Source organism: Peromyscus leucopus, chromosome 1 (assembly GCF_004664715.2).
Source record: "Peromyscus leucopus breed LL Stock chromosome 1, UCI_PerLeu_2.1, whole genome shotgun sequence".
Taxonomy (NCBI): Eukaryota; Metazoa; Chordata; class Mammalia; order Rodentia; family Cricetidae; genus Peromyscus; species Peromyscus leucopus.
Window position 1 is genome coordinate 164,805,668 of NC_051063.1, and position 15,015 is coordinate 164,820,682.

The 15,015-nt window shown below is 55.0% G+C and overlaps 2 protein-coding genes across 2 annotated transcripts in view; both read right to left on the minus strand.

The window, feature by feature from the left end:
• Nucleotides 1-24: 24 nt before the first annotated feature.
• Nucleotides 25-7,928, minus strand: Grwd1 (glutamate rich WD repeat containing 1). Its single transcript, XM_028859266.2, is given in 8 exon segments — nucleotides 25-743; nucleotides 745-816; nucleotides 3,533-3,730; nucleotides 3,921-4,063; nucleotides 4,168-4,381; nucleotides 6,755-6,914; nucleotides 7,236-7,353; nucleotides 7,543-7,928. Coding segments are annotated over 8 exon segments (1,338 nt in total). The 5' UTR covers nucleotides 7,730-7,928; the 3' UTR covers nucleotides 25-497.
• A 903-nt stretch (nucleotides 7,929-8,831) lies between these two features.
• Nucleotides 8,832-15,015, minus strand: part of Grin2d (glutamate ionotropic receptor NMDA type subunit 2D) — a 40,061-nt gene continuing 33,877 nt past the window's right edge. Inside the window, exons 10-12 of the mRNA XM_028859263.2 lie at nucleotides 11,530-11,717; nucleotides 11,161-11,393; nucleotides 8,832-11,018 (exon numbers count right to left, since the gene is read on the minus strand). Coding sequence (XP_028715096.2) covers nucleotides 9,546-11,018; nucleotides 11,161-11,393; nucleotides 11,530-11,717 — 1,894 coding nt within the window. The 3' untranslated portion in view covers nucleotides 8,832-9,545. The remainder of the gene's footprint in view (nucleotides 11,019-11,160; nucleotides 11,394-11,529; nucleotides 11,718-15,015) is intronic.

Sequence of the window (15,015 nt, forward strand, 5' to 3'; positions counted from 1 at the left end):
CTCAAAGGACCGGGGTCTCACGTGTCGGGGGGGGCATGATTGTGGTCCTTTACTGCAGCAGAAGCCCAGACCCCCACAGTACAACAGTGGTCGGCACAGGGAGGGCACCCAACACAGTCCCAGTCTTGGATCTCAGGTGGGCCTAGCTGGCCAGAAGGCAAGGAGAGAACTAAGTTCCACTGGAGCGACCCAGACCCAGACTCGGCCCAGCATGGCAAAATCCTTCAAGTTCCTGGAGTCGATCACCAACCAGAACTGGGTACTGGGTCAGAGGTCTAAGGGTCAAGCCAGGAGTCAACACCGACAGAAATCCCACACTGAGACCACATCCGGGACAGGCAAGGGTCGGTCCACAGGCAGACACCAGGTCAGCAGAATCCATTACTTCTGTTCCACACGGGCCAGTTGAGCTCGTCCTTCTTTCTGGGGTGCAGTCTACAGACCTGACGGTCCAGTTCCCGTGAAGAGCAGAGGCCCGAGGCCACGTGCCGGCCACCTTAGACGCTGATGGTGCGGAAGACCGTGAAGCCCGAGAGTGCGGTGCTGATCAGGACCCCAGGGCACTGAGGATGCCAGTGAAGCTCCTTCAGATCAGTCTCCCCCTGGTGCACGAACAGCAGCTGCTGCGGGAGGGCTGCCAGCCCGGGGTCTGCTTCCGCCTCACCTGCCTCTGGGTCCCGCTCCACTGCCAGGTTCCACTGTGTGATCTGGTTGTCAGCGCCCGCGGCTGCAAAGACCCCACCTGTCCTGAGGGTGCCACTCGACAGAGGTCACAGGAGCCATGTGCTGCTTGAAGGTGGCCACAGGGGAGCCAGACTACGAGAGAGTGGAGGAGTCAGACCCCAGAGAGTACTTGGCACTCAGCCAGAGTTCAACCAGCCCCTCCCCCACTTAAACTCATACAAAGCCAGAGTCCAGCAACGAACACAGGGGAAGGACAACAGGTGAGAAGACGTATGTATGGTCCATGGGAGGCTGGGAGCTTTTTCCTGCAAATAAGCCTCCTAACAAGGTGACAGGAGCCTGCATGTCCCTGAACATGCCTCAGTATCCCTTTCCTATAAAAAGAGCAGAGGGGTGGCTGTTCTTTAAGGCTGAGGCCTTCACAGGACAGAAACAGCTCCCTTAAGGTCCCTGATGCTACGCAAAGAGAGCATTTTTGTTAGAATAAGTGGTACCAGGAGCAGAAGTCCCTGGGCCATTTGGCATGGAGGGCTGCAGCTCCCTCTGGAAGCTTCCCCAAGGATGATTCCATAGACTGATTAAGCTGGGCAAAGAGGCTGACGGCATGATGATGCAGGGAAGGCCTGAAGCCAGGAGAGGTCTTGGTTTCCTCTAGAGACCGGGAGCGCCTCTTCCGCCTGCCTAGAACACCGCTCAGAACTACAGACAACTCCTAGCTCAGCTGTGATGTCACCTCTGCTCCTGTTCTGTGCCTCAGTTTCCTTTCTACAAGAAACAAATGGGGCTCAAATTCCCAGCTGATGCTGTATAGTCCACTAAAACAGACAATTCCCAGCATCCCAAGGCCACGGGCTATATAGCCAGCTGTGTCTCTGCCACACGGGCAAGAGTTACAGTCTCTGTGCTGCCCAGCTGGTGTGGGAGCAAAAGACTGGGCACTACTCCTCACAGACAGTGAGAACAGAGACTGGGCACTACCTCCTCACAGACAGTGAGAACAGAGACTGGGCACTACCTCCTCACAGACAGTGAGAACAGAGACTGGGCACCACCTCCTCACAGACAGTGAGAACAGAGACTGGGCACTACCTCCTCACAGACAGTGAGAACAGAGACTGGGCACTACCTCCTCACAGACAGTGAGAACAGAGACTGGGCACTACCTCCTCACACAGTGAGAACAGAGACTGGGCACTACCTCCTCACAGACAGTGAGAACAGAGACTGGGCACTACCTCCTCACACAGTGAGAACAGAGACTGGGCACCTCCTCACAGACAGTGAGAACAGAGACTGGGCACTACCTCCTCACACAGTGAGAACAGAGACTGGGCACTACCTCCTCACAGACAGTGAGAACAGAGACTGGACTACCTCCTCAAAGAAAAAAAAAAACAGTGAGAACAGAGACTGGGCACTACCTCCTCACAGACAGTGAGAACAGAGACTGGCCACCTCCTCACACAGTGAGAACAGAGACTGGGCACCACCTCCTCACAGACAGTGAGAACAGAGACTGGGCACTACCTCCTCACAGACAGTGAGAACAGAGACTGGGCACCACCTCCTCACACAGTGAGAACAGAGACTGGGCACCACCTCCTCAGACAGTGAGAACAGAGACTGGGCACTACCTCCTCACAGACAGTGAGAACAGAGACTGGGCACACCTCCTCAGACAGTGAGAACAGAGACTGGGCACTACCTCCTCACAGACAGTGAGAACAGAGACTGGGTACCACCTCCTCACAGACAGTGAGAACAGAGACTGGGCACTACCTCCTCACAGACAGTGAGAACAGAGACTGGGCACTACCTCCTCACAGACAGTGAGAACAGAGACTGGGCACTACCTCCTCACAGACAGTGAGAACAGAGACTGGGACACCTCCTCACAACAGAGAAAGAACTCACACCTCCTCACAGACAGTGAGAACAGAGACTGGGCACACCTCCTCACAGACAGTGAGAACAGAGACTGGGCACTACCTCCACACAGTGAGAACAGAGACTCACCTCCTCACAGACAGTGAGAACAGAGAGACTGGGCACTACCTCCTCACAGACAGTGAGAACAGAGACTGGGTACCACCTCCTCAACAGTGAGAACAGAGACTGGCACACCTCCTCACAGACAGTGAGAACAGAGACTGGGCACTACCTCCTCACAGACAGTGAGAACAGAGACTGGGCACTACCTCCTCACAGACAGTGAGAACAGAGATGGGACCACCTCCTCACAAAGAACAAGATGACATAAACAGGAGAACAGAGACTACCTCCTCAGACAGTGAGAACAGAGACTGGGTACTACCTCCTCAAGACAGTGAGAACAGAGACTGGGCACTACCTCCTCACAGACAGTGAGAACAGAGACTGGACTACCCTCACACATGAGAACAGAACTGGCACTACCTCTCACAACAGTGAGAACAGAACTGGGACCACCTCCCACACATGAGAACAGAGACTGGGCACTACCTCCTCACAGACAGTGAGAACAGAGACTGGGTACCTCCTCAGACAGTGAGAACAGAGACTGGGCACTACCTCCTCACAGACAGTGAGAACAGAGACTGGGCACCACCTCCTCACAGACAGTGAGAACAGAGACTGGGCACCACCTCCTCACACAGTGAGAAATCAGGCAGGACCAAAGGTGAAGGGGAGACAGGTGGACGGGGTGCCTCAAGAGTCGCAGTAAGAGAGAGAGGGAAGCAGGGAGGGATGTGCAGGGCTGAATGAGTGATCCCTCTGCTCATAACCACATCCTGCTGTTCCTGCCTCCTCACCAGGATTTAATTCCCAGTAGCTTCCCCAGCCCTTAGGAGCCCAGCTGGGAAGATACCTTGAACTGTCGTAGGTCCCAGACTTTGAGGGCTCCATCATCCCCACCGCTGAGCAAGAAGGGCTCCCTGTGGCTCCAGTTGATGACATTGACATCCCCATCATGGGCAGTGGCTGTGGTGAGCATGCAGGCCTTGCCTGGGGCTGCTCGGATGTCCCAGATGCGAATGGAGGCATCAGCTGAGCAGGAGGCGAACACCTGAGTAGGGTGGAACAAGTCTGAGTGGGAAGATGTGCCCCAAACAACCCAAAGACCATGGCACGCTATCATCTGTTGTCCATGTCTGAGTCAGGCCCCAACGTGGGCCCCTCCTCTGCCAAGCCAAGGGTTCAGGTTCCTGGCCTGTCCCCATCAGACCCCCATGTCCAGGCCTCCAGTCTCTCCTCACCGTGTCCTCAGTTGGTGACCACTGCAGATCCTCCACTGAGCGTGTGTGGCCCACAAATGGCCGCTGGTCCACATGCCAGGAGCCACCGTCCGTGGGCGTCCAGAGGTGGATGTTCTTCTGACAGTCACCAGTCACCAAACGGCCTGAGTAAGGGTTAGGAAACCACCTTACCCACCTGGCCACCTTCCTGCCGTTCCAGGAGTCCTACTGCCCACCCTCCCTGAAGCACAAGACAATCCAAACTCACCAGGTACTCGAGGGGACCAGTCAAGAGCAAAGCCCTCACCCATGTGGCCAGCAAAGGAGAAGATGGGCTTCACGCGGGCCTGCTCATCCCGGAGGAAAATGGCCAGGGCCTGGGGGTCATCGACCACCTGTAGGAGCCGCCTCAGTGCAAACACCTCCACCTGGCCCTTCTCTGACCACACTCCAGCCACAGGTTCCTCCCCCAGCCAGGATACCTGCCAGGGGGTGCACAAAACAAAGAGAGAAGCCTAAAGTTGGCCAGCAGACCCCCAGAACCATAACCTCTGCATGTCTACAGACAAACTGGAGGCCCACACAGCTTTGTGGAAAGAAACTGCAACCTCCAAGACCAGATGGTGATGGGTCACCTCCTGGTGCTGGGAGGACCAGTGAGGAGTGAGGGTGAAGCCCCACACCCCCACTGGTTCTAGAGTATGCTCTCTGTAACACTCCGTGTGCTAAAGGGCTCCAGGGCCTGGGCCTCAGGACCGCCCACCTCTATACTCACTACCAGCTCCTCAGCCTGCCCTATTAGCACAGGCAGCGCGTTCCTCAGTCATCTCCACTGTGCTGGCTTAGGTCAGCTCGGCATAAACTAGAGCAATCTGAGAGAAGGGAGTTTCACTGAGAAAACGCCTCTATAAGATGGGGCTGCAGGCAGGAGGGCATTTACTTAATGAGTGACTGATGGGGGAGGGCCCAGCCCACTGTGGGTGGGGCCATCCCTGTGCAGGTGGGCCTGGGTTCTGTAAGAAAGCAGGCTGGCCAGGCGGTGGTGGCACACATCTTTAATCTGGCACTTGGGAGGCAGTCACAAGCAGATCTCTGAGTTCAAGGTCAACCTGGTCTACAGAGTGAGTACCAGGACAGCCAAAACTATGCATAGAAACCCCGTCTCAAACAAAACAAAACAAAAAAAAAAAAAAAAAAAAAAAAAAAAAAAAAGAAAAAAAAAAAGAAAGAAAGGAAGGAAGGAAGAAGGAAAGGAAGCAGGCTGAGCAAGCCATGATGAGCAGCCAGTAAGCAGCACCCCTGCATAGCTTCTGCGTCAGCTCCTGCCTCTAGGTTTCTGATTTGTTTGAGTTCCTGTCCTGACTTCCTTCAGTGATGAAGAGTGATGTGGAAGTGTAAGTCAAATAAACTCTTTCCTGTCCAAGTTGCCTTTGGATGTGGTGTTTCCTTATAGCAATAGTACCCTAACATTCACCTTGGGCCCAAACATTGAGACCCATGTTTGACTGTGTGTCTTCCTCACACCCAACACCTGTACTGAAGCACCCTTCCAAATCCTTCTAATCATCTGTACTGTGGTCACACAAGTCTCTACTGACGCCATCCTTCCCAAGAGTTGCCCCTTTCAGAATCAAACATGTTTGGCTCCCTGCAGCCATGTCTCTGCACTGAAGCCAGAGGGATTCTCTTCAAACAAGTCCCAGATGGCTCTTCCGTCCTCCACTTGTTCTTAACTTCTCCTGAGGGAGAAGCCCAAGTCCTCACACAAGGCCAGAACAACGGGTCTTCTGGGTGCTCCCTCCATATCTTGTCACCGCCTCTGTCCACCCTGTTCCACACACACTGCTCTCTCCACTTCACCAAACTTCAGAACTTGCTGGGTCTCTATCCCAAGAGCACCTGCGGACCAAATCCTCCTCAAGCGGCACCATTACAAAAGCCACTCCAGCCTAGGAACACTTACCCTACTTTCAGTTTTTCTCCACCACACTCAGCACCTGTAACAAACTACATATTGACGAGTTTCTTCTTGTTCTGTCCCTCACTAGTATGTTAGTAGAGTCAGAGCTTTCTGGCTACAGGCTCAGTATCCTGAGATTAGGACAGTACCTGAGGCATAGAAATAATTTAACAGAAACAACAGGCCCAGCTGTGGGTCAAGTTTTGGGTCTCAGTGCTCATTGTACATCATCTCCTTTTATTTGCTCATCTACCTGATCAGAAGAAGATGCTTTATTCATTGAACCTAGGCCCTTACACACTCGAGGTGAGCACTCTACCACTGAGTTACCTTTGAACTCATTCTGTAGCTTAGGCTTGCTTTTGATCCTTCTGCCTCAGTTCCTAAACAATAGCTAAGTAAAATCCTTACATTTCACACTATAACCAGGTGCTGTTTCAGCTCTTACACACTGTTTAGTTCCTCACCAGTCCTACCTGGTAAACGTCATAATTCTTAGCATTTTGCCTAAGGGGAAACTGAGCGGCGATGATGATGATGATGATGATGATGATGATGATGATAGCAACAAGCAAAAAACCACTACAGTCTAAAACATTACCTCGTATATAACAACCATTATCCTCCCAAAGATAAGGAACAGAAAACCACTATGCACCAAACAAATCTGTGAAAGCTGAAGGGAACTGTTGGCTGTGGTGGCTCACGCCTGTTCTCTCAATCACTAGAAGCTGAGGCAGGGAAACCATCCTGAGTTTGAAGTCATCCTGGGCTACACAGTGAGAATATGTCTGAAGAACAAAAAAGAAAAAACTGAGGGGCAGGAGGAGGTACTGAGGGACATTTGAATGTTGGGGAAGGGGTATGCTGCACAAGCCCCTGGGAAGGCAAGTACCCGAACTCGGTTGATGCCACCATAATGGGGAACCATGGCCAGATCCAGTTGAGGTTTCCGCTCCTCTTCATCCTCTTCATCCTCCTCCTCTTCATCATCACTGCCCTCTGAGGGTGGTGGCCTCGTCCCATGGAGATTGTGCATTCGAAGCATCATCAGTCTGGGGAAGCAAAGGATGAATTAGGAACTGAATGCCAGGATGTTTAGGGCGGAAGGAGGCTGAGGACCCAGACTTTTAGGTCTGGCAGACGAGGATAATCCTAACTCTTGGGTCCTTGAGGATGTCTTGAAAAAGTATGAATCTCAAGCCAAGCAGTGGTGGCACACGCCTTTAATCCCAGCACTCGGGAGGCAGAGCCAGGATCTCTGCGAGTTCAAGGCCAGCCTGGTCTCCAGAGCGAGATCCAGGACAGGCACCAAAACTACAGAGAAACCTTGTCTCGAAAAACAAAAAACAAAAACAAAAAAGTATGAATCTCACCTATTGCTCTGGGCGCTCTCAGCCTGGGTTCCCGCACACAGGAAAAGAGTGAGAGGGAGCTCTGTTCGGTTGTCGCCCAGGTGATCTCGGACTATGTCAAAGCTGAGACAAGGGGCGCCTAGGGAGGGGGGGGAAGGAGGTACAGTCGCAGTGAGGATGAGACATTGGGAACTCCGCTTCCACCTCCAACAACGGCCAGCAGTCCGCAAGGGGGTGTCGAAACCCTCAGACTCCAGACCCCTCGTCCCCCAGGCTCCAAGTCAGGAACTTCATTTCCCTGGACCCAAGAATCAGGCCCTCAGCCTACCAGTTTGCGCACGATGGTACAGCACGTAGGCCTCCTCATCCATTACCAGCTCCTCCCCTTCTCCCAGTGGCGGCCCCTTGCCAGGCAGGTAGACCTGCGGTGGGCTTTCGGACCCTGGGTCGCAGGATTCAGCCTCCATGGGTTCCCCAGTTTCACATGTGCGCTTCCGACCCTTGCGCGCCGCCATCTTCGAAGCTTCTTGTCCCGGACGCGAAGTAAGAGCGTCACTTCCGGTTTTCGCTTCCCACAGTCTAAGACCCACTGCACTGTTACCTGGCAAACCTGAGGGCTAGAAATAAGTAGTGGTGCGCTGAGAGATGGCTGCCCCAACTAACGGTGTCTGGCTCAGTGACAAAAGATAAATTAACAGCGATCGTGTCTTTCGTGCGACCTTGGAGAGTTCTTCCGCGCAGCAGAGGCAAGGCCTTCTGGGAGTTGTAGTTCTACAGGAGTCCTTGACTTCCGAGCCCCTGGTCATCTTCCACCTTTCATTCCTGGGGCTGTCTTTCCACTTAGTTAATTATTCATGTATGCAAACAAGCACTTACTGGCAAAGAGACTGGGCTTCTGTTCCCCGAGGACCTATAAGGCCGGTTTCTTCTCCTCTCCTTGTTATGATGGCTTTAAATTGTTTCAAAATGCTTTCGAGTAGACAGGCTGGACATTATGTATAAGTTAGTGGATTGAATCTGTCCTCTAGGGGCAGTCCATTTCCCAGCCAGGCATTCCCATGGCAGCTCTGGTCAGCAGGCACTTAATCAGAAAGTCTCTCTTGAGGCCGCTGCTACAACTGTGTCAGCTCTCTTTATCCACCCATGTGCACCCGAGTTTTGGTTAATTGGAATAATGAAATGTTGGAAATAGGTTCTCACTGGGGAGATTAAGGGTATTCAAGACGTGGGTTGGCCGCTTTCTTCATCTACATAAGATAACCAATCAAACCATTCTTGCCAGGAGCCTTAGGAACAGGACTCTAGATTTGGCCCTGTTTGCATCTCATATTTTTACCACTACTCTTAGGGTGTCTCTCTTCCCTGCCCCCTCCACCCCTCTTTCCTCGGTCTCTTGCCACTCCCTGGGTTTTTATGGTGCCTTCCCCCATCTCCTGTTTTCTAGGACTTGGGGCGGCACTCAGGGTGCTATGAATGCTAGAAGAACACTCTGCCACCGTTACACCAGCAGCCCGTTTCTGTTGTCTGTTTTCCCCACGGACTTTTCTCAGATTCCATTTTCTCCCGAGAAGTTGAAGGGGCCTAAGAGACAGACATAGAGCTCAGGCTTGGACCGAGGAGGCGTAAAAACATGGTTTTATTCCAAACACTGCAGTGTAGTAGTGGGAGTGGGGAGGAAGGGTCAAGTGTGGGCTCCCAGACCCACCTCTCAATCCAGCCTCAGACCCTGCTGAGATCTGGGAAAGGAGGCCCGGGGGTGGAGTGTCTGCTGGATCATCACTGAAGGGTCATAAATAAGGGCTGGACTTGAAGATGTGGTCGGTGGCATCTGGGTTGGTAGTGGGGGAGGCAGGTGAAGGTAGGGCTTTCGTGGAGTATAGGTCATAGGTCAGAGACAACAAGGATCTAAAAGGAGGGGTCATCGAAGTCTGACGTAAGGGTCACAGTCTGGTCGGGGCACAGTCTGGGGTCAGATGATCATTTTAGGTGTTGGAAGTCACAGTCTGGGGTCAGGGGTTTCTGTGTGGCGGGGCCAAGGTCTGGAGTCACAGTTTGGCGTACTCGTCTCACAGTTTTGAGTCCTGATGAATGAAAGGTTAAAAACAGGCTCCCCGGGAGGTGTGGCTGGGGCCAGGGAGCTGCACAGTGATGTGAGGGCCATGGCCCCGAGAGTGGGCGCGGGGCGCGACGCGACCCCTCCCCATCTCCCGCCAAATCAGGTGACGTTAAAAAGCCCTTTTCGGGTTTAAAAAAAAGAGTCGGTGGGCTCCAAGAACCCCGCCCCCTTGCTCTCAGGATGGGTGAGATTTGGGCGACCAAGTCCCCTCTGGCTCATGGTTCCCCCAACGCGAGGGGGCGCAGAACGCTGCTCCAGGCGGGGTCCGGCCAGGTCCGTTTCCGTCCTTCCCAACCCCTGTGGGTCCTGTCCACTATAGAGCGCCCCCTCGGGCCGTGGCCTGCGCTGACCGAGAGGGCGGCGGGGGCCCCCCGGAGCCGCGTCATACCTCGGACTCCAGGCTGGAGAAGTGCGCCGAGCCCCTGCGCGTGCCCAGGTCCCGGCCCCGGTGTCTCCGGTGCGGTGCAGTGGGCAGCTGCGGCCCCCAGTGCGCAGCGTGCGGGCAGCGGCGCGCGTGGCGCGAGGGCCCGGTGAGCCTGCGTGCGGGGGCCGCCCGTGGGCAGGAGCTCAGGTCCTCGAGCGATCGCGAGGTGGGCGCGGGCGGCGGGATGTCCCAGCCGCCGGCCGCACGCCGGTGTCGGTGGTGGTGCGGCGCGGCGGCGGGCGCACGGTGCGAGGCCCGCGGACGGTGAGGGTGCGGGCGCGGGCACCCACAGCGGGCCCGGCGCCTGGGCGGTGGCCCCGCGGCCCAGGGTGGCGGCGGCGGCGCCCACCAGCCGCCGTCTAGGCCGTCGTGCGAGCAGCTGAGGTGGCGCGGCGGCGGGAGCAGCTCCAGGCTGGCGCAGTGGCGGCAGTGCCACGCGGGGCCGCCGCGCGGGGGCAAGTAGTCCCAGCTGCCGGCGCGCCAGCCCCCGAGCTTGTCGACCGACCAATAGCGGCCGGGCGGTGGCCCGAGGCGCTCGGCGTACGGGTAGGGGAAGTCGGCGAACCACCAGGGCTCCAGGCCGCCGAGCGACGCTCCGCCCAGGCTCTCCGAGTCCTCGGAGTCCGAAGGCGACGGCTCGAGGTCCATGTAGGCGCACGGTGGTGGCGGCGCGCGGCGCGGCGGCGGTGCGCTCGGGGCCCCCGCGCTCGGGCCGCCCGCGCCCCCACCCAGCAGCGGCTGGCTCTCGGGGTCGGAACGCGGCCAGCGCGCGGGCGCCGGAGGGCTCTCGTCCTCGTAAGCCAGGCGGCACAGTGGCGGCCCGACGGCGGCAGCTGCGGCGGCGGGCGGCGCGGGCGGGGATGGGAAGCCGGGGAAGGCTCCGGCGGGGGGCTCGGCGGCTCCTGGTCGCGCACGATGGCGAAGTAGGAGGGTGGGGCTTCTGCGGGGGCTGTGTGGTGGATGGGGACAGCGGGCGTCCGGCCGCGCCTCTGGGTGCCGCGCGCGCCTCGCCGAGGCCCAGCCCCTGCGGCTCGATGGGACCATAATATCGGTGATAGCCGTCGGCCAGCGCCGCGCCCCCCGGAGGCCCGGGGCCCTTGGCCCGGCGCCAGCGGTCGGCGGCTGCACGCTCTCGGGGCACGAAAGGCGCAGGGCCAGGGGGCGGACGCGCGGTGGGGTATGCGGGGCTGGGCAGCGGCTGCGGCGGGGGCGGAGGCTTGGCAGGCGGTGGAGCAGCCTCGGCGCTGCAGCAGCTGTACATGCCCTGTGAGGGGGTGGGGACGGGTCAGCCAGGTGCCCGCACCCAACGACCTCTTCCTCCACACTGGACCTGACCCACACCTTCCACTTCTTTGCCCCCTCGCCCCCCGCTGGTGCTTCCCCTGCTTCCACGCTCCCTTTCCTACCCTGGAGAAGGCCAGCAGGAAATCCATGCGGTGGGTGGGGCCCAGGCAATGCCGCAGGCGCCAGTACACCAGATGTTCCCAAGCGAAGACCAGCAAGGAGAGGCCCATGGCCACGAGGAGCATGTAGAAGACACCTGCCATGTTGTCGATATCCAGCTTGCTGCTCATCACCTCGATTTTGTCATTGTGGCAGATCCCGGAAAGCCACAGCCGCTCCAGCATTTCAATCTCATCTGGGGATGGGGTCAGAGTCACTTACTGTGAACACACTCTGCTCGGACAGAGCCCCGGCCCCAGCCCACGTTCCCCAGGACAGACGGCCAGCCCTCCCCTCTTCAGGGTAGGACTTCCCGCCCAGCGAAGCCGCACCGTCCCCCAGGAACTGCAGCAGCGCCAGGTCGATGGGCCGCTTCCAGCGGGAGCCCTTGTGCAGGGCGATGCCATAACCGGTGGTGGCGAAGACCTTGCCGGAGCCGATGGTGACCAGCTTGCAGCCCTCATCCTTGCGGGCCATGTAGTTGAGCACTGCTGCGTCGTAGATGAAGGCGTCCAGTTTCCTGAGGACAGGGACGTGAAAGACAGGGTCAGTGTCACTTAGATGACCTCATGGCACTCCAGGAACCCCTTTCACCTCTAACCTGCAACTGCTCAGGAGCTCCTGAGCAGGTACCTCCTGGTGCCTCTTTTCAAAACGGGCAAAACGGGCATAATTCTAACACTACCGCGCCCAAGCTTTTGCAGAGGCGATAGTGCCTGGCAAAGCGGTGCTGGAGAAATGACAGCCATTGTAACTGTCAAGGGAACAGTCTCTTAATCCTCTTCCTATCTTTCCAGAGACGATACTGTTTTTGTGGTTTTGTTTTTAATGAGAAAAAAAGGCTGAGCAGTCAGTGGTGGCGCACGCCTTTAATCCCAGCACCGGAGTGAGTTTGAGGCCAGCCTGGTCTACAGAGCGGGTTCGGGGACAGCCAGGGCTGCACAGAGAAACAAACAAACAAAAAAGGTCCCAGGGGTTGGAGCTCAGAGGCTGATGGCAGCATGAGAGTTCACAGCCACTTACAACCCCCCTCCAGGAGCTCTGATGTGGCCACCTCCTGGCCTCTGCAGGTACCTGTGCCTAGGTGACATACACTCACATAGACACGTAAGTTAAAAAATATAAATATTTTTAAAAGGGCTTTCATTTCATTAGTTGTGACACTGGTGGTGGAACCTGGGGCCCTATACGCGCTAGGCCATCATGTTATCATCACTCATGGCCAAGCCATGCCCCCAGACCCTCACTGGAGGGCACTAGGCAGGTAGGAACCACCTAATAACCACAGCCCAAGATCTTGCAGTATAAAGAGGCCTGAGACTTAGCAGGGGGGATGGCAGTTACACCAGGGAGCACTTACATTTGAGCTGTGTTCTACCTATTACTGTCCTGTCAGACCCAGTGAGTCATTTGATACCCACAAAATAGATGTACGACTAAAGCCTTTGTGTCTGTTCTTTCCAGAAGGGGGGCCAGCCTCATCTGGGCCCTAAACTGCTAAGCCTTGGTGGGGAGAGAGGTCGGGAAGTAGAGTTACTCCATGGATGGGGATCACTGCTGTCCTTTACTTCTGATCCCAGGGAGCTGGCACATCGTTTGTTCATTCTTAGCCCAGGCATAATTCTGGCACATACAACGAACTTTTTACAGAATGAATTGTGGAATATTTGTTTAACCAGGCAAAGATGTGGTACTTTTTTTTTTTTTTTTTTTTTTTTTTTCGAGACAGGGTTTCTTTGTGTAGCTTTGCGCCTTTCCTGGAACTCACTTGGTAGCCAGGCTGGCTCGAACTCACAGAGATCACCTGCTCTGCTCCCAAGTGCTGGGATTAAAGGCGTGCGCCACCACCGCCCGGCATAGATGTGGTACTTTTGTTCATGCTGCATTTGATAATGATGTAAAGATGTGCTGCATTTGTTTCACCTTGCCTGCCTAAAGCACCTGATTGGTCAAATGGCCAATAGGCAGAGAAAGGATAGGCGGGGCTACCAGGCAGCGAGGAATAGGAGGAAGAATCAAGGTTCCAGAGGAGAAGAAGAAGGAGAGGAGGAGGAGAAAGAAGGACATGCCCAGGGCAAGAAGCCAGGCAGACATCACCCAGCCAGCCATAGGGAAGCAGTGAGAGAGACAAGAAAGGTAACAAACCCTGAGGCAAAGGAGACAAAGAGAAACAGGTTCATTTAAGTCAAAAGAGCTAGCCAGAAACATGCCTAAGCTAGACCCAGCATTCAAAACTAATAAGTCTCCGTGTCATGATTTAGGAGCTGGTCGGTGGCCCAAAAGAAAAAGCCTGGTACCATGAATTGTGTGACTAAACAGTCCACATCAGTTACAGGTTGGGAACCACTGCCCTACAGGACCATCTCTTGAGCCCTTACAGTTTTTTTTTTTTTGTTTTTTTTTTTTTTTTACATTTATTTGTTTATGGTGTGTGGGGGCACATGCGTGCCATGGTACACTTGTGGTCCGTTCTTTCCTTCCACTCTGTGGACTCTGGAGGTTGACCTCAGGCCAGCAGGCTTGGGAGCAAGTGCCTTTATCTGGTGAGCGATCTCACCAAGCCTTGCCTTTTGAATGCATCATTTTTCACATTTATTTATGTGTGTGGGAGGGCATGGCATGCACACAAAGGGTGGAGAACAACTTGCCGGAGTTGGTTCTTCCTTTTTACCACATGGGACTGAGGTCAGGTCTGCGGCCTTGGCCCTCTGTCACTTTTGTGTTTGAATGCACGTGAGCATGTTCAGTTGTTTGTAGGTGCATACACGCATGTGTGTGGAGGCTGAGGGACGACCTTGGGTGTCTCCCTCAGGACCACAGTAGCCTTCTTGGAGACATGGCATCTTTTTTGTTTGTTGTTTTTTGAGACAAGGTCTTAACTGTGCAGCCCTAGCTGGTCTGGAACTTGCTTTGTGGACCAGGCTGGCCTGAAACTCAGAGATGCTCCTGCCTCTGCCTCCTGAGTGCTGGGATTAAAGGCGTGTGCCTCCATGCCGAGCGAGACATACATTTGACCTAGACATACAATGGCCTAGAGCTCACCAAATAGACTAGAAAGCCTCTGGGACGGGCCTGTCCTGGATTCCACAATTCGGCGCGGTTTTACCTGGCTCTGAGGATGGTTGACTGGGCTGTCACCTCGGCCCAGTATGACTTCCTTTGGAGACTGGCCTTAAACTTTACATCCTCCTGCCTCAAGCCACTTGAGTATTTGAGAAGACTGGTCAACACCATTAGGCCTGCCCTCTGTGTTTATTCTTTAAATGGTGTAGATACTGGAGTGAACTTTTGGTCACACTTCTTACAGACTCCACACAACTTCTAAGAGGGAGGTCCCTCACCTTGTCTAGCATTATCTAAAAACATTCTGCCATGACAGGATGGACCCTGTGCATGGCCATGGTAGCCACTGTCCACACACAGCTCTTGAGTACTTGAAATGTGGCTAGTGTGAGGAGATGGAATTTTAAATATTATTTCCTTGATTTTTTTAAACTAAAATACTACTGGGTGGAACAGATATGTGAGAAGGCAATGACTAGAGGCTGGTCCCAGAGACAGGAAGAATCCTCCAGGAAGGAATACTTAACCCCTACTTAACCTGGACTTTCTTTCTTTTCTTTTTTTCTTTTTTTTTTTTTTTTCCCATTTTTCAACACAAGGTTTCTCAGCGTAGTTTTGGTGCCTGTCCTGGACCTTGCTCTGTAGACCAGACTGGCCTCGAACTCACAGAGATCTGCCTGGCTCTGCCTCCCGAGTGCTGGGATTAAAGGCGTGTGCCACCGCTGCCCGGCTTAACTTTTTTATGTGGTGTGTGT